The following is a 20,048-nucleotide window of genomic DNA, read 5'->3' as shown; positions in this document are numbered from 1 at the left end:
CTTAGGGCGAAGCTCGGCGGGGCTTTGAAGGGTTGAAGGAGATGACTGGGGGTAGGGGCTGTTTGGACATATATGTATTAATTAACTCCCTAGTCTCAGATGTCCAATCAAGTAACATAGATGGCTCAGATCTATTTGGCTTAAATGGGGTCGTTTTGGGTGGTAATGGGAGGACCGGGTATTGGGCGGGTCAGGGCTTCAATTTGGACGGGTATGGGGGTGGACCAGCTTGGGCCTGGCGAATTAACCTGGAAATGGCCCAAATCTTTTCAATTCTTTTCAATTTCTCTTATTTCTATTTTAATTCCTTTTCTTCCCTTTTTTTTCAAAATTAAACTAAAAATCAAAGTTAAAATCTAAAACCAAATTAACCTAAAAAAATATTAATTAAACCTAAAATAAAAATTATCACATTTAATTAAACCAAACTAAAAGAACTACTCAAAATCAAAGTTAAAATCAAAAGGTGCAAATTAAACTATTTTTGTGATTTTCCCTTTTTATAAAACAACTTTATTACTAAATAATTCTTAAAATGAAAAATTAACTCCTAAATGCACATGCAACGCATTTTTTGTATTTTTCACTAATTAAAATGCACAAACAAAAATGCAAACAATTAACAGAAAATGCCACAAAAATCCACAAAATTGCAAACACAGAAAGAAATTATTTTGTTTTGAATTTTTGGAAGTAATTCATATAGGGCAAAAATCACGTGCTCACAATCTTTTCTTCAGGTTCTGGAGTATAGTCTTGTTTATTGATTCCGCTTGCCCGTTCCCACTTGGTTGATAGGGCGTCGATAAAATCTTTTTGATTTTGTGATCCTCAAAAATCTTATTAACCTTGCCATTGATGAACGTCCTCCTGTTGTCGCACATGATCTCGACTGCTAAGTCAATGACCTCCTTTTCCCTAACTTTCTCGAACGCTTGCGCTTCGACCCACTTGGTGAAATAATTGGTCATAATCAAGATATATTGGGCTTTGTCGGGTGCCCATGGCAAAGGACAGACAATGCCCATTCCCTATTTCATTTCATGAATGGCTAGGGGGAAGGGCCAGTTGAAGTACCTCCCCCCGTTGGTAGATCATCGGGGTGTACCTCTGGCATTCATTACACTTTCGACGAAGTCTTTCGCATATTTTTCCATCTCGTTCCAGTATACCCTGCTCTGATCAATTTCCATCCAAGGACTCTGCTCTGAATGATTTCCACAGGTACCCTCATGTACTTCACTCATCACGTAGTCAGTCTCCCTTGAACCCAAGCACCTCACTAATGGTCCGGAAAACGATCTTCATTATAATTTTCTACCAAGAAAGCTAAATCTGACAGCCTTAGTAAGTAGGGTCCTCGATTCTTTGGGATTCGATGGCAATTTACCTTTTCGAAGGTAGTCTATGTATTTATTTCTCCAATCCCAAGTTAAGCTTGTTGAGTTTACCTCGATGTGAACTTACTCTATTATTAAGTTCATCAATTGCACCACTACTCCGGAATTGAATTCATCGAGTCGACTGGCGACCCTAGATTAGCCAACATACCGGTCTCGTCATTTTGATCTCGGGGTACATGTTGTAGAGTCCATTCCTTGAACTGGTGTAATTTCATTGCAACTTGTCCAAGTATCTCCGCATCCGGTCCTTTATTTACTTCAAATGTCCTATAGACTTGGTTAACAACGAGGAGGGAGTTACACTTGGCTTCAGTTACCTCAGCCCCCAGGCTTTTGCTAGTTCTAGACCTGCAATCATAGCCTCATATTCGACTCTATTGTTAGTCAATTTCATAGTTCTAATAGATTGCCTTATTACATTACCCGTAGGTGGTTTTAATATGATTCCCAACCCGGACCCTTTCGCATTAGAAGCACCGTTCGTGAATAGGGTCTAAACCCCTGAGCTAGTCCCCAAGGCGAGTAGTAATTTTTTCTCGACCTCGGGGATCAAGGCCGGTGTAAACTTGTCCATGAAGTTTGCCAAAATCTGAGATTTTATGGGGTTTGTACTCAATGTCTTACTCGCTAACCTCTACGGCCCATTTGGCAAGTCGGCCGGAGACCTCGGATTTATGCATAACATTCCTTAGCAGGTACTAGGTGACGACACATATGGGGTGGTACTAAAAATACAGTTTTAATTTCCTAGATGCGCTCAATAAGGCAAGTGATAATTTTTCTGTGTAAATACCTTGTTTCGGCATCGCCTAGGGTTCGAACAATATAATAAATAGGAAACTGCGTACATTCATTTTTCCAGACCAGGACACCACTTATTGCTACCTCGAAGACTGCCAAGTAGAGGTATAGCTGCTCGTTCACCTTCAGGGTGTGCACCTAAGGATGGCTTGATAGGTATCTTTTGTGTTTCTCTAAAGCTTGTTGATAATCCGGTGTCCAAGAAAAATCATTCTTCTTCTTCAGTATTGCGAAAAATCGATGGCTTTTCTCAGATGACATCGAAATAAGTCGTCCCAATACGGCTATCCGCCCGGTCAGTCTCTGTACTGCCTTGATGTTGTCAACTACGGAGATATCTTCTATGAATTTTATCTTGTCTGGTTTGATCTCTATTCCCCGGTTGGATACCATAAAATCGAGGAACTTACCCGAGCCGACCTGGAAGGTACACTTCTCCAGATTCAGCTTCATGTTGTATTTCCTCAGTATGTCGGAGGTTTCTTGCAAATGCCTCAAATAATCCTCTTCTCGTAGGGACTTAACTAACATATCGTCAATATAAACTCCATTAATTTTCATATTTGTTCTTCGAATATCCGGTTAACTAGGCATTGACATGTGGCACCGGCATTCTTTAACCCAAACGGTGCTATGTTGTAACAATAGGTTCCGGATTTAGTTATAAAAGAAGTTTTTTCGTGGTCGCTCGAGTCCATCCGTATTTGGTTATACCCAGAATAGGCATCGAGAAAACTCAACGTCTCGCTCCAGGCTGTCGCATCGATCATTCGATCGATGTTAGGTAACAGAAATGAATACTTCAGACATGCATTTTTTAGGTCCTTATAATCTACATACATTCTAAGTTTGTTTCCTGTTTTAGGCACGACTACTACGTTAGCTAGCCAATCCGGGTATTTAAATTCCCAAATGGAATCTATTTTCAAAAGTTTAGATACCTCATCTTTGATGAATGCGTGTTTGATCTCAAATTGCAGTTTTACCGCGTGGAATTTTGGATCCAAGATTAACTTGTGAGTGGTCATCTCTGGTGGATCCCTGTCATTTCTAAGTGGGACCAAGCAAATTCGGCATTAGCTTTAAGGAAATTAATAAGTTTTCTCCTGAGCTCAGGAGTTAACCCCGTGCCTAGGTATACCTTTCTCTTCGGTAGGTGCTCGATCAGTATGACCTGCTCCAATTCCTCAATTGTCGATTTGGTGGCATCAGTATCCTCGGGTGCTATAAAGGATCTCGGGACACCGAAATCATCCTCCTCGTTTGTTGTGTGTTCCCCTTGTTTCCCTGGACCGGTCAGGGTTGGGATCGTTGATTGTTGTATGGTTTCTTTCTCTTCGGTCAGTCCCTTCCTTTTGATATTGGGACCGCGGGCACCAGGATCACCTCCTCTACAACGAACATCTTCTTTGCTGACGGTTGTTTCCCATAGACTATTTTGATTCCGCCTAGGGTGGGAAACTTCAATGCCTGATGTGGGGTTGAAGGCACTGCTCTAATGTTGTGGACCTATGGCCTTCCGAATAAGGCATTATACCTCATATCCCCCTCGATCACATAAAATTTTGTTTCCTTTGGTCCCGACAGTATTTATCAGTTGGGTTATTTCATCCTTCGTTGTCTCGCACGCCATGTTGAACCCATTCAATAATCATATTGTCAGTACGATTTAGTCCAATAATCTCAATTGTTCTACGACCCTCCATCGGATGATGTTGGTCGAGCTACCGGAATACGCGTTTAACTTAGTATTTATTAATAAGTAAAGATATTAGTAGTGCATCGTTGTGAGGTTGAATGAAGCCCTCGGCATCCTCGTCACTAAACGAGATGGATCCCTCCGGGACGTAGTCCCGAGTGCCTTTTTCCCTTGTGATAGAAACTTTGGTGCACTTTATAATTGGCCTTTGTGGGACATATACTCCCCCAATAATCATGTTGATCACGTGTTGAAGCTCCTCTTGCTTAATTTGCTTGTTGGCGTCACTGTTTTTGAAATGATTTTTCGCCCGCTCACTTAGGAATTCCTAAATATTCCCATTGTTCAATAGACGAGCCACTTCTTCCCTTAGATGCCGACAATCTTCGGTCATGTGACCGTGAGTACCTTATTATTTACTTACCAAGTTGTGATCCCTCTGTGCGGGATCGGAATGAAGTGGTCTGGGCCCTTTGGTCTCCTTGATGCGACCAATGGCCGACTATACTTGTAGCATCGACGTTGAAGTTATATTCCGATAGTCTTGGGGCTTCCCTGCCCCCAAGTGATCTGTCAAAACCGTGGTTACTCATCAGATCTCACTTCTCATGTCGTTCCTGGCTGGGTGGCGACTGGGTTTATTTCCCTTTCTATCTGAGCCATATGGCTAATACGGTTTTCAGACCAGCTTTTGCTCTTGGTCCATAATCCTTTTAGATTTGTCATTCGCTCTATTGGGGTAAACAGACCCCGAGGGGGCCCCCAGCTGGTCATCCTCGGCTCTGATCCTTGATTGATACCTGTTATGAACATTGGCCCAAGTAACCGTCGGGTATTCCACCAAGTTTTGCTTTAATTGTTAAGAAGAAATGGAACATCGACAGCCCAATCATCTGCGATCGGGGACAGAACCATTCGTTCCATTTGGAACCTCGACACGAACTCTCTAAGCATCTCATTGTCTCTTTGCTTGACTTTGAAGAGCTCTGATTTCCTCGTCTTGATAGTGCCGGCATGGGCTTTAACAAAAGCATCTACAAGTATAGAAAATGAATCAATAGAGTTCAAAGGTAAGTTATGGTACCATATCATTGCCCATTTGGATAACGTTTTCCCAAATTTCTTCAACAACATCGACTCGATCTCGTCGTCTTCTAGGTCATTTCCTTTATTGCGCACATATAGGAAGTTCGATACTCGTTTGGATATGTGGTCCCGTTATATTTGGGAATATCGGGCATTTAGAATCTCTTCGGAATTGGCTTCGGTGCCGCACTCGGGCGAAAAGCTTTCTGAATGAACTTTTTTGGAATCCGGCCCTTTCATTATTAGAGGTGCTCCCGGGATCTGATTGACCCTTGAATTGTTAGTTTTCACCTTCTTGTCATTCACCTCTATCTTCTTTTCACCAGACTCCACCCGTTTTGTTAGTGCTTCGAGTATTTTTATCACCTTGAAAGTTTATCCAGGTCCGAACTCATCCGGTTCTGCAATAATTTGTTCATCTCTCTGAGCGCCTTCTCTAACTCGCTCGGGTTTGGTCTTGTTCTGGGCATGATTTTGAGCAAGTGTAAAATAGGGTGTGTTATGGAGATTCGTATTAAATCACCACTATTATCCTTTACCCCACGGTGGGTGTCAAACTGTTTACCCTTAAAACAAGTAACACTTGAATTTATACGAGGTTTAAAGGATATGTGATTTAATTTAACACGAATGAACTAAGAACAATAAACAATTGAATTAAAGGAAAACAAAGCAATCAAACCAAATGCGATGAATGAGTAAATCTAGCTTTGCAATGGACGTTTGGAAATCAGTTCCGATCCAGCCCTCGGAACGGGCTCGATTGCAACTCAATGAACAAGCAGCTGAACAACATTTTAAACAATAGTTAGAGAACAAAAATTAACTTTATTGTTTGGTATGCGCCAACAATGGTCCTAAAAATAAAGGTTCCCCCTTATAAGGTAGGAGAATTTTCAATCCTAGTACAAGTCTAAATAAGGTAAAAAAAATCCTTCCAGTAAACATTGACACGCAGTTGATATCGGGCGAGATTTGCGCCGTAATATCCGGTTGAAGGAGGATATTTTGGCCTCTCACTTATCCTATCTAACCGTCTTTTTCCTTAGTCTCGGCGCTTCACTCTGCTCGAGCCCAATGCTCGACCGTGTTCGGTCCCGGGTGCACCATTTGTCCTCCCCGGGCTCTGATCTGTGGAATCCCTTAGCTCTACTCGAGGCCATGTCAAATCGTGCTTTCCTCTCGTTCCTTTACCGGGAAATTGGGGTAACTTTATCCCTAATTTTACTCATACACAATTCTAAAAATAAATTTTCACTTTTACTTGTCACTTTTAGCATATCAAGAGAAGACAATTTTTTTTCCTGTTATACCCACATTATTAATTGCTTATTTCAAATTATTTTTTTAAATTTATAAAAAATATGCATCAATTAATATGAGTATAATGGCAAATTATATACTTTATTTATTATTTCTTAGGAAGAGTACAAACTCCATAGTGGACAAGTAAATATGAACAGAGGGAGTATATAATTTCAAAGACCGACGACTTCGACCAAGACGATTTTAACCGAATTTCTAATAATGATCACCACTTTCACGTCCATTTACTCGCAGAATAATTTACAAGACTTGCATGACAGTTGTTGTACCAAACTTCATACAAGTTTTCACACGTAGACACGTAAATCTGTGCGTATAGATACTGATTTGTGCAATAAAAATTAAAAAATCGTGTTGTGTGAATTCCTTATGGGATTGGGACTCCTTAAGAATCGAGTTTATTCTGATTTAATATATCAATGGTTTGTCCGTTTGTAGTTTATACCGACCGTTAAAGGCGAAGTTAAGATTTAAAATTTATGAATTTGGAATATTAATTTTTTTAAGCTATTGGATTCTAAAGTAATAATTTGTATATATTCAATGAATTTCTTAAGACAAATAGTATAGGATTTGGTCAAAGCTACTGTATGTCTATTTAAAACAAATATCAACGGAAGCACGTTGCACCATTTGCTTATGTGCCTTATTACCTTGTTGTTGCTACTATCTGTTTATTGCTTCATTTTTATTTCTCTTGAGCCGGAGGTCTTTCGGAAACAGTCTCTCTACCGTCATAAGATAGGGGTAAGGTCTGCGTACATTTTACCCTCTCCAGACTCAACATACAAGATTTCACTGGATTTATTATTGTTATTGATGAAAACTACTGGGTTTGGTCAAACCCGTAGCCAAAAGGCTAGTAGCTCTGCCACTGCTGACTATTTCGTTAAACCATCATATGTACGACATTTAGGGATCATTTGGTTTGGAAACAAGTTATCTCGGGATTAGTTATCCCACCCTCCCATAGGAATTAAAAAAATACTACAATCCCGGTATTAGTTATACCATAAGTTTATCTCAACCAAACGTAAGATAAACTCATCTCAAATTTAATCCTGAATTAATCATCCTTTATACCTCGTACCAAACGTGCCCTTAGGCCAATCTCACCATATGAGGTGCTGCCTCAGCCCCATCAGAACTTAAAGGAAATCAGAAAAGCAATAAATGACAAGTCATGCGCCCGAAGTAGCTTTCGATTCACAGTGTTTATGGGCAGACCTACAGAAATGTGTGCATGGCCAAACCTATATGGTCCTTTACATAATTAAAGAGTTAGAAGACAAGTTGAATAGTAAGAAAGTTCAATCACAAACCAGAACAGTGAGAGATAACAGTAAATACAAGTTACAGTAGAATACGAAAAAGATTAAAAATTCTTTACACATGTGTATATATAAACAGTATAGGCTAAATTATTTTGTTCATCTCAACTTTAATATTGAAGATCAATCTTTCAATAATCGAAAATTTCAAGCAAGCCCAAGAGGCATGGAGGAGACATATAGAACAGAGAGAGTAAGCCCAAACATGCATATTTACAAAAAACTTTACCAGGTGGTTCAATGTTTAAATTTTATTTTTATTTTTAAAGCCGTGTAAACAGTCTTACGTAAATGCAGGTACAACCGTTTGACAGTGATATTGGAGAGAGACAAGTATACCAATGGCTCGAAAAATTATTTCCAATAATTAAGAGGATTTATTACAATAAGCAATATATTTCCCTACAAAAAGATAAAATAAATGAATTGAGTATACATGACTAAGAGCCCGTTTGGCTTAGCTGATTTAGAGTAGCTGATAAGTATTAGGTGCTGAAAAGCACTTTTAAGTGCTGAAACTGATTTAAAAAATAAGCAGTTACGTGTTTGAATAAAAATGCTGAAATTAATAATAAACAGCTGAAGAACTGGGTATACGAAGAGTTTTGTTTAAAAAGAATTATTTTAGGGGTAGAATAGTAAATATTTTGCTCAAACCTAAAGTGCTTATAAGCTGAAATTTGATAAGTTGGGGGAGACCAACTTATGACTTTTAGCTTATTTTTGGCTTATAAGCACTTAACTTATAAACACTTTTAATTTTACCAAACGCGTAAATAAGACAAAAAATGATTATAAGCCAGTTTGACCAGCTTATAAGTTTAGCCAAACACCCTCTAAACACCAAACACGACAAGAATCTACAAGAAGATTATTAATTGCCTTTGAAAAATCAGCACACCCTTTATCTTCAGCCACACAGTTATGGCCGAACCAGCTCAAAGAATATCTAACTTTCAACCATCCAACTTCTGTCTAACTCAAAAAAGGTAATGTACAAAATTGTGAAAGGACAATCTTCTTAATTGAAAGCCTCTCTTTAAAATCACCAACCATATTCTAGCCATGAAACCAACCCCACCTTCATCTTCAGTATGGCAATTCATAAATTCCATCGGTGTAATTTCTTGGGACCACTCGCCACATTTCAAAGCTAGTTGCAAAAGTCAATTAATCACACCATAGTAGTATAACTAATTGCATCAACATGTTTTCCACCATCTATTTTGGTGCTATGGACTCGGGCAAAAACAACCTCTCTAGCTTCACACGTAGGGTAAGATTATCCTTCCCAAACCCATATGTGGGATTATTGTTGTTGTTGGACTCGGGCAGAAACACACGCTATTTTTTACTCGAATTATAGTATATAATATCCGAAAAGAATAGTAAATATTTGACCTGTGATTAACGATAGAGACCAAATCTTTGACTCGCTACATCACACCGTACTTGAGCAAAACCAATGCGAGATTTTTCAAGATCATACTCGACCCACACATTTTGTTGATGATGGTGACCAATAATATACGCCTCGATAGCTAGTAGCTCGGAATTTCCAAACGTGAAGCAATGTATCGAGTCATTGCCCCGAATTTCACCGGGTACCCGATACAACAACCGCTCTCCCAAAACCGTTATTTCCGCGCCTCGAAATACTAAGCTCACCGATGGTAATGCAGGTAACTTCGTTGCGTTAACAGGTACACGATAACACAAGTCCATTGCACCTTGAAAAACAAAATCTTGATCCTCAAGAACCTTAAGAGTTGCCTTAGTTTGATTCAAAAACTCATTCCTTAGTGCAGTATAAGCTGGACCAAGTAGGAATGTAAATTGGGTACCCGAATCAACCATGGTTTGACCCGCTCCGGTATGATCGGGTACAAATACGGATTTTGGTATTGAAAGTAATTTATCCGAAACTTTAATACCTTCAAGTTGAACAGTATATGCTACTCTATCAAAGTAAGGTAATGGAAGTGAAATTTCTACTAACGGCGTGTAATTTAACGGCAAAACCCAAGTAAAATTAGACTCACCAAGAAGCAAAACGCCGTTAAAATCCGATCCCGAAATGCAATATGAAAACTTCTTAAACCCCATTTGTGAAACAAATGAGAGTGCTCCACGGTTCATACCCATTAACCCAGTTGTCTTTGAATCTTCATCCGAATTACTACTGAAACCCGAATCCATACACCCGAATATAGTATCCGAAAAATTTGACCCACCAATATTAAACGTATCCATAGCTAAATTCCCTTCAGAAGATGAAGCATCTGCATAAGAAAGCACGGCATGACATAAATTCTTGGAGTCACAAGAAGCTGGTATAGAGAAATCTTGTGTTCGGGTCGTACAAGTTGGTGATGAACAAGAAACGGGTCGGTAAGAAACTGACCGGTTCGGGTTGAAAAGAGGTTGGTTGATTCGGGTTGAGTTGCAATGTAGCCATGAGAGTTCACTGCCTGTATCAAGTACCATTGTAACATTCTGTGGAGGTCTACCAACTGATAGAGAAACAGTAAGTGTTACATTGTGTGTAAATGGAAGCTTGTTTGCAGCTCTAGGGAAGGACCCAGATGACATTTCTTGAGTTTTTAGCGCCAAAATTAACATTGATGAATTATTCTGGGAGTTGAAAGTAGTAGAGGAAAAACATTTCAGGGGTTTGTATAGTAAGAACAAGAAGCTTATTAATAATCTGAAAAACAAGGGAAGTTTCATAGCTTTGATTGTGAATTGAATGAGGGGTAAGAATAATGTTGAGCTGAGAAAAATGGACAGAAAGTGAGAGAACAGGGAAGTGTTATTTGGGTAAGAATGGAGTAAGATGTGTGTTGTGAGTTTTGGAGACAGAGGCTATGTAAGAGGAATAAGGAATCTGAAGTTTCTATGGTGGTGGTGGGCTTTAAGTTCAGGTTTAATGTTGGGGGAAAAAAATCTTGAAGTAAATTTGGTTTAGCTAGCTGTATGTGAAGCTAGGACAAGGATTCATTAAAAAAAAAAAATTATACAGAGTGTCACTACTAATATATTATTATTTTAAAAAGTATAAGTTAGACATCTCTATAACAACATCAATATATAATAGTTATTCATTATTATAAAAGTCAAAAAAATTCGGAACCAATTTTTTATGTTGTGTTATAATATATATCCTCTATAACAATACTTCATTATGGCAACAAAAAATAATCAGAACAAACGAGACTATTATAGAAATGTTTCACTATATATATGAAATGTTTTCCAAATGCCATGTGCGGTGACCCCTCTTTTTACAATGTATGTCCGCCTCTACATCAAACTGCTTTCGTCAGTAAATTACATTATATATATATAAGAAAAATAGATTTTGAATTCTTTTAAATTTTTTGTGTGTTTATTCTTTTTATATTTGAAATCCTTTTTTAAAAACTCCTAATTCTGACACTAACTAATACTCTCCCTCATTTATTTTTACTTGGCACATTTTGACTTTTCACACCCCTTAAAAAATAATATATGAAGTGCATAATTTACCATAATACTCATATTAATTGATGCATATTTTATTGGATTTGAGAAAATAATTTAAAATAAGTAATAAATATTGTGGGATAATAGAAAAAAATTTATCTTCTATTAATATGTGTAAAGTGATAAGTAAAAATAAAAATTTATTTTTAATATATATGCTCTGTAAAAATGAAAGGAGGGAGTAGGGGGATAGCTATAGCTAATAAGGTAAGTAGCAACGTGGAAGATTGTTGCGGCGTCGCTTTTAGGAATTTAGAAACGCTTTGAAAGATTGGAAAACAAAACTTTGGGCGGTTGATTAACATTTAATGATCATAGACCAGAAAAAAAACATTTAATTAATGATCGGTGGAGAGCTGGAAATCCCAGATTTTTGCATTAGTAGTTTATTTGGTACTCCTTTTCGTAAAACATACACTGTTCAAATTTCAAATAAAATACTAAAATTGAACAGAGAGGGTCAGATAATATAGATTATTATAATTAATCCTACTAATTTAGGGTTGAAGGATAATTGTTTATTACTGCATTAAGGGGTCGCTTGATTGACATAATAGCTATGCAAGAATACAGTGCATGGATTATTTATATAGTAATTATGATTGAATTGTTATGCGAGTGATTAATAATAAATGAATTATTATGGGTGGTTAGTAATGAAGGACCTATTGTTATACAAGAATTAATTACTCTAGAGGAATTTTTTGTATTCAAATATAGTTTATTCTTCGTATTAGTAATATATGTATGCTCCTTATATATTTATTTCATATAAATAATACATAAAATTCTTGCATAAAGTTATGTTGATATTGTTTGATACTGCCGATCTAAAGGTGCACACAGTGGAAAATACGTCAATTTATATGAGTATTATATCACAACCAACCAAATAACCCCTAACTGTAACGATAGCGTTATCAGATTGTTCAATCAAAATTCAAAGAAAATCCCAGAAAAAAGGGAAAGAATAGCTGTCTTACCTAAATGTTCATAATCTTTCATTTTTTCTCTTTTGTTTTTATTCATAATCATGAAAAGTGGTAGTTTTAACTACTTTTCCATGCATGACGATTGGTTAGTTCAACAAATAAAGTGAAGGATAGAGGAATTGATTTAATGGCTTCCAACAACAGCCAAATCCTATGTACTAAACCTAGAACTAGAATACGACTAGCCAACTAAATTCACATCATTTTGTCTGTCAATCTTCATGTTTAAGTGAACATTTTAGTACTAGTTGATTTTATTTTAGAAAAAATGAAAATAAGTTCAGCTAATACGGTGCTGATCGGATTTAGGGCAGATTCTAGTTCAACAGTATTAATTACTTTTCGCTTAAGCCCGTTTGGACATAAAAAAAAAATTCCTTTTTTCCAAAAAAATTTTACTTTTTTTGAAATCAGTCATTTTTTTATAAAATATACAATTTTCACTTGAAGATGCATTTTAAAAATTTTCGAAAATTTGGAAAACTCTAAAAAACTGTTTTTCAAAATTTTCACTCACAAAACTTCAAAAACAACCCAAAATTATATTCATGTCCAAACACAACTCTAATAAATTTTAAATATCATTTTCACTTGAAAAAAAAATTCACCGTGTTTTGGATTTTTACAATTCTTATGTCCGAATGCCCACTATATTATATGATCATTTTGAATCTATTAACTTTTAATCTTAGATTTAATGGCCTCCATTCACGATTCAAATAGTGCATATATAAGGTGGCCTATCCGGTGTTAGCTAAGATTCTTTTGTAACATCCCGTACATTCGAAATAGATGTGGATATGTTAAATGGGTACTAATATAATATTTTAGATATATGAAGTCCTAGCGGGATGATTATGGGTGAAAATAGTTATTTTGGAATCAAGACGGCGGGTGAGGTGCATAAGATTCAACAAAATCGACTAAGTTGCAGAAGGTCCGTCTTCTAGCAGATTTTAGTGAAACTGCGTAAGGAATTTGGGAAACCTTAAAGCATGAAAGTTGTAGGCCTTTGAAATAGCTTTCTAACAATATATTATGGAGCCCGAACAGACTTCTGTGCAAAAGGTTATGCCCGTTTTACAAAATAGTGTGTGACCACCGCGTTCGGCCGTGTTTGACCGCGATCGCGGTCGTGAGGCAGTGCTCCAGCTATTTACCGTGGTCGGGACCGCGGTCAGGCCTATTGGGACGTGGTAGCCGACTTGGTAAGTCATTTTTTTAGCCCTATTTCGTCCCCCACAGCCCCAAAACATAAAAACTTGCCCTAGAAAGAAAAGCTCTCAAAAACCTAACTCCTTAAGGGTCTCTCCACCACCCAAGGTAAGTTCTAAGGGTGATTCTAAGTTAATTTTAATTTTTCAACATCTTATTAACATGGGTAAACCCTCCATATCATTAGATATTCGATTGGGACTTCGTTGTTGAGAGAAAGAACCCTAGAACTCGAATTCAAGGGGATTGAACGTCAAAAAGGTAATATCTTCACCCTCTAATTGATTCTAGCATTGGATTAATGATTATAGACTCTAGTTCATGAGATATGAGTTGATGGGTTTGATAAAAAAGCATGAACGGTTATAGCTTTGGGGTGTTAATTGTTGATTATTGGTTAAGGGTTTTGTTTACCTATGGGTGATAAAGAATGATATTGATTATAACCATTTGAGACTTTAGAATTTATCTAGGAATAAGAGAATGGGTTATTGGGTGTAAAAACACCATTAATAAGGACTATGAAGCTTTATGCCACCAAGTGTTTGAGAAAATGCCTAAGTGACCAAAACATGAGTATTATTGCTAATATGGAATCCCTTTGACTTGTATTGATATAGATTGAAGTTGAAAGGATTGGTGAATGTTGTATTACGCTCAAGAGCAGGAAGTTAAGGTATGTGAGGCTAACTCTCTATGTTTGGAAACGTTAATGATTCTCCCTACACTACGTTTCTTTTACAACGTTACTAATTGCCTCAAAAATAGAGTTTAGTCTAGTTCCTTGAATAGTTGTAGAACTTCTATTCTTTAGCTTCATAACTCGTTCATGACTTTCATTCTGAATGGTGTGAGCTCAGTGCGTATTCAATATAGACTTGGGTTTGATGCCCCCGAGTCTTAGTATAGATTACTCAGTATGCCATAATCAGTTCAACAATACATGTCTCAGTCTAGTCTTATTCAGTATTCTAGTATTATGTAACTCAATGTGATTAAGTATTTCACTATCATGTATTGCAGTATGATTCTCAGTTCCTGATTTTAAATTCCTGAATGTTGAACACTTGTATTTGGGCCTGATGCCTTAGTTTATATGCTTTATGCATACTTGGGCCTGAGGCCGTAGTTTATGTTTTATGCATGTTTGGGCCTGAGGCCGTAGTTTATGCTTTATGCATTTTTGGGCTTGAGGCCGTAGTTATGTATACGTATACTTGGGCCTGAGGCCGTAGCTTGTGCACATATATATTGGGCCAGAGGTCGTAGCTTATTCAGATAAATAGGTTGTTCATCATTCAGAAGAGGGAGTATTCATATCCTTACTTCCTTTATCCTACCAATTATCAGTTCAGTTACCAGTTATCAGTTCAGTTACCAGATATCATTTCAGTTCCATTTTCAATAGTTATCCGCTTGGTTTCAGTTTCAGCATTTTTAATTCTTTCTTTCAGTTGCTTTACATACCAGTGCAATTCAAATGTACTGACGTCCCTTTTGCCCGGGGCTTGCATCTCACAATGCAGGTAATGATTTTACAGGTCGATGATTCAGAGCGCTAGGATTCTCGTACCAGCTATTTGGTGATCCCCAGTTTTTTCAGGGCATTATCATTACTTTACAGCCTTTCAGTATTTACAGATAGTTAGTGTTTCTAGTACTTCAATAGAGGCTTTCTAGACTAGAGTAACAATTAGATAAAGTCACAGGCTTTTCACATTAAGCTATGTTGGCTACAAATATGTTTTAGAAATGTATTAATATTTCCACACTTTGATTTATATTATCCAGACTTTCAGTATATCAGCATGTATTAGCTTATCTTCCGCATTTAGTATGTTATTATATCACATGTTGATTTAGCCAGCCGGTTGGTTCGCTCGGTCACATGTAGTCATGCACTGAGTGTCGTATTACATCCAGGCCCAGGTTCGGGGCGTGACAAAGCTTGGTATCAGAGCACTAGGTTAAGAGTCCTACGAAGTCTATGAAGCCGTGTCCAGTGGAGTTTCCTTTTTATGTGTGTGACGGCCACTCATATAAATGGTTAACTACCAAGACATTCAGGATTATCTCATTTCTTTCTACTCTAGATCATGCCATGAAGCTTAGAGCAATAGTTAACCTTCTCTTCCTATCGAATTCAAAACGTATTGGATGTCCAAGCGACGCGCAGGAGAAACTTAATGTCCTAGAGAGAATAATTTCCCATTGGGGTATAATTATGGAGTATAGGTTGGTAACAAATGAGACATGAGATGATGTTAAAAGTGGATGCAATGGCCAGTAGTACAGATTAGAGCATAACCTTTTCAGAAAGTACAAAAGTAGTTATTACGTTTTATGGTCATCGCTTTTACTCAGTTACTAGTTATACAGTCTTTCAGTTAGCAGGTTTATTGTTATTCAGTAAGCCGGTTATTTGTTATTCAGTTACAGATCTTCAATTTTCAGTGTATCAAAATATTTGGAGATTTATGAGTATACAGTGATGCATATGGATGCCCAAAGAAATGTAAGTAACAGTGATTATAGCAAAATCTTTGCATGTTTTAGGGATTAATACCCAAGACTCACCGGATGGTGCATAAAGTGATTTATCATATATGTATGGTAGTGTATCCGTATGTCAAACCCCACGGTGTATCAGGTTAAGAATTCAACCGCAGCGGGCATAGAATTGATCGCTATAGTTTTGGACAAAAAAGAGCCTAAGGGAAATATAGCTAAGAATAAAATGATGTACGAAATAAGAACCAAGAGCAGACAACATTGAATTTTAGGGAATAATTTTAAGTTGTTTAGATTTATACAAATCAGAACTAGAAGTACCACATTAGTAAGTTACTATAAGAAGTGGCTATTATTGTGAGATAAAAGATATGACAGTTCCCCTTCAAATGATGTAAATATGTGTTTAGGCCGAAGGTTTATAGTCTGAAGTAATTTTGAAGTATATAGAAAGTATGGGGGTTAGATATTCCAATTTCGTTTAAGATAGATGAACTTTCCCTAAGTGTGATATATGTACATAGTTCAAAAAAGGATAGTATACGATCTCACAATAGGGTCGGATGATGAGGGAAGTTGAAAATAACCTTATGCTTCACTTTAGTTATTCAAAGCAGAATATGAATACATGACGCTAGCACGTGGTTAGTAACAAAATAGCGAGTATATTTAAGTAGATACAGTGAATTAGCACTTTCAGGAGAGCTAGTAGAGGTACAATTTGAATTACTTAGCCAGGTTAACTTTAGTGAGTGGATGACGGTTTGAAATATCGAACGCTTGTTAGAACTTTAAGAGTTTAAGTTAAATCTGAAGCACAGTGATATTGGGGGAAGAAAATCAGCTAGGCAATGATGGAGCAAACTATAAAAGAATAACCTTTAAGAATTATCGAAAAGGGATCTCCCCAAGATTGACAGTGTGAGCAGAGTATGTGTATGACAGTTATGAATACACTAGCTTCCCGTTAATTGAATAATTTGGGTTTTTCCTAGTAAGAAGAATTGTTTAGAAGTAATTCAGAAGGTGAGTCTTCATTGACATAATGTTCAAAGAATTTTTAAGGATAAGAAAAGTTATTTGGATCCCAACAAAAAAGAGAAGGATCCGCAAGTATAAGACCTTTGGTCTAAGGGGGAGATATGAAAATCGGCAATAAGTCCTGTTGGAGATTTGAAACCCGCATAGTTAGCATGGGATATATATAAAAAAGGGTGGAGAGAGAGAACTATACAAACCATGCCGAGTTATGTATCAGGAGGGTAGTGTCATCGCATGAGACTCTAATCTTCGGAGTATAGACTTAGCTCACAACAATTCTATAAGTGTTTTCAGGAAGTGCTTAAAAAGATAAAGTGTGGGAAGTATAACTCATGATTGAGGTAGATAAGAGAACTCTGGTAAAAGAAGTTCACCAGCCAAGATAGGAGTTCGACTTTGAACTTCGAAGATGACGGAGTTGTTGTCTAGAACAGGACTTGTTCCCCTTAGTAGCCGAAGAGAAGGAGAAACAATTTGATGATCCTCACGTGTGGCAGATGAAAGAGGAGATTCACAAGTATAAGACGATGGCTCTTGAATAAGGGGGAGATGATGGTACTTTGAGGTACCAAGACAGATTGTGTGTTCCAGACATAGATGGACTTAAAGAGGGAAGGCCATGTTAGAAGCCCATAATTCTAGGTATTCTTCCCATCCAGGTTCCCAAAATATGCATCATGACCAAGGAGATTTATTTGTTGAACAACATGAAAAAGAACGTCGCAGACTTTGTGGCCAATTGTCCGAATTGTCAGCAAATGAAAGTCGAGTAGCAGAAAGCCTAGTGTTTTATCACAGAATACACATATTTTGAGTGGAGATGGTAAATATGAAACTTATAACAGGATTATCTTGCTCATTTTAAAAGCATGATTTAATTGGATGATTATAAATCGACTTACCAAGTTAGCACACTTCTTGCCAATAAAAACTACATATTCAGTAGAAGATTATACCAAGTCGTACATTCAGGAAATCATCTGATTGCATGGGACTCTGTTGTCCGTCATTTCGGATTGTGGTGCTCAGTTTAAAATGAACTCTTAGAAGTTCTTTCAGAAATGATTAGGCACAAGTTTTTCATCCTCAGAAAGATGGCCAAGCAGAGCGCATTGTTCAAACAGTTGAGGATATGTCCTTGATGTTAAGAGTAAATGGGATGATCGCATACCTCTCATTGACCTTGCTAATAATAACCTACCATTCTAGTGTTAAGATGGCACGTGCAAGACTCTCTATCGGCGAAGGTGTAGATCGCCAATTGGTTGGTCCAAAGTTGGTGAAGGGGAGTTGTTGGGACAAAATTTGGTCTATCAGACTATGGAGAAAGTTAAGTTCATTAAAGAACGTTTGAAGATGGCTCAAAGCCGCCAAAAATACTATTCGAGCGTGCGGCATAGAGACCTAGAGTTTCAAGTTAATGATTGGGTGTTTCTGAAAGTTTCGCCTATGAAAGACGTTATGAGATTTGGGAAGAAGGGAAGGGAAGCATAGTCCCTACTATATTGGGCCATATAGAATCTTGCGAAGGATTGGTCAATTAGCTTATGAGCTAAAGTTGCCACCAGAATTAGTAGTGGTACATCCAGTAGTTCACGTGTCATGTTATAACATTCAAGTTTCCACTACTTAGATACTCATGTCAGATCAATACTCAGATATTTAAGTCAGTTTAATGCTCAGCTACTAATGTCAGTCCAATACTTAGATATTCATGCCAGCTTAGTACTCTGATATTGATGTTAGTTCAATTCTCAAATATTCGTGCTAGTTAAATATTCAAATATCCATGTTAGTTCTGTATTCATGTATCCATGTGTCACGACCCCAACCCCGGTCATGATGGCGCCCAACACACTGCTAGGCAAGCCCGACCATTCAACAACATTATCCCAAATTCTTATTCAGATTATAGATAAATATCACAGAGAATTTACTAAGTCATTTCATTCAAGTGTATAATTAATAATAAAATCTGCGGAAGTTCAATTAAAATACCATACCATAGCCCAACAGAATCCGGTGTCACGAATATGAGCCTCTAATACAGAATATCCACCTATTACAAGTCTGTCTAGGAAAAATACGGAATAAAAGATAGAGATAGAGGGGAGAGATCAAGGCTGCGAATGCCATGTAGCTACCTCAATACTCCCGGATACTACTGTTCAGCTAAACAAATCCTCACTCAGCTTGTGGTGTACCTGGATCTGCACGTAAGGTGCAGGGAGTAATGTGAGTACTCCGACCCATTGAGTAATAAACATAAATAAAGACTGAGAATAAGACATCATTGAAAAATACAAAGTAAACTATAACTGGCAGTTTAGAACAACAAATAGTGAAGCAACAAGTCAATTAAGTCAGAGTACCAAATACTGAGACAGGTATAACAGATAAAAACAAATGCATGAGTGCAATGCAATGCATATGATGGTACACTCTAGTACCCACTGCGGCGTGCAGCCCGAGCCATCCATTTATTTATCGACGACGGCGCTCACTAGGGGTGTGTGCAGACTCCGGAGGGGCTCCTACAGCCCAAGCGCAATATCAAGTCATCTCGTAGCATCAAATCTAGGCCCTCGGCCTCATATCAATCTCGATATAATCAACCAGGCTCTCAGCCTCAATATCAATGTACTCAACCAGGCTCTCGGCCTCAATATCAATGTAATACTACTGTGGCGCGCAGCCCGATCCATGCTCAGTCCAAAAACCATCATAAGCCCCTTGGGCATTTGTAAAATAGTAGTTCTCAGCCCTAAATATTATTTAGAAATATCATTTAAGTTTTTAAATCTTAGAAAGATGACTGAGTTTGCAAAACAGTATTTAAAACCTTGGACTAAGGTCAAATGATATGCAAAATATGCGAAAGCAGTGATATCAATCCCAGAAGGATTCAAATAATTGGCAAGAAGCCCAAATGTAACAATTAAATCTAAGTAAGGATGATTCTCAATTTAGTTCAAGTAGAAAATACGGTACAAACATCTCTCGGGACGAACCAAGTCACAATCCCCAATGGTGCTCTACCCCACGCCCGTTATCCGGCGTATAAGTCACCTCAATATAGCGTTACGATGTGAAATTCCGGGGTTTCAAACCCTCAGGA

General features: G+C 37.5%; 1 protein-coding gene across 1 annotated transcript; it reads right to left on the bottom strand.

Moving 5' to 3' along the window:
- Positions 1 to 8,507: 8,507 nt before the first annotated feature.
- Positions 8,508 to 10,226, bottom strand: LOC104226900 (aspartic proteinase PCS1). Its single transcript, XM_070151031.1, has 2 exons — positions 10,051 to 10,226; positions 8,508 to 9,928 (listed from the first exon to the last, which is right to left on the bottom strand). The coding sequence occupies exons 1-2, from the start codon at positions 10,139 to 10,141 to the stop codon at positions 9,054 to 9,056; spliced, it is 966 nt and encodes a 321-aa protein (XP_070007132.1). The 5' UTR covers positions 10,142 to 10,226; the 3' UTR covers positions 8,508 to 9,053.
- Positions 10,227 to 20,048: the final 9,822 nt, after the last annotated feature.

Source organism: Nicotiana sylvestris, chromosome 7 (assembly GCF_000393655.2).
Source record: "Nicotiana sylvestris chromosome 7, ASM39365v2, whole genome shotgun sequence".
Lineage (NCBI taxonomy): Eukaryota > Viridiplantae > Streptophyta > Magnoliopsida > Solanales > Solanaceae > Nicotiana > Nicotiana sylvestris.
Note: the sequence above shows the minus strand (reverse complement) of the source record. Positions and strands in the feature narration are given on the sequence as shown.

Excerpts from the sequence above, each read along its gene's own strand:
- LOC104226900 (XM_070151031.1), bottom strand. The coding sequence starts at position 10,141 with ATGTTACAATGGTACTTGATACAGGCAGTGAACTCTCATGGCTACATT. Across the intron at positions 9,929-10,050 it reads CCTCTTTTCAACCCGAACCG|ATGCTTCATCTTCTGAAGGG; the intron begins GTCAGTTTCTTA and ends TTTCTTATGCAG.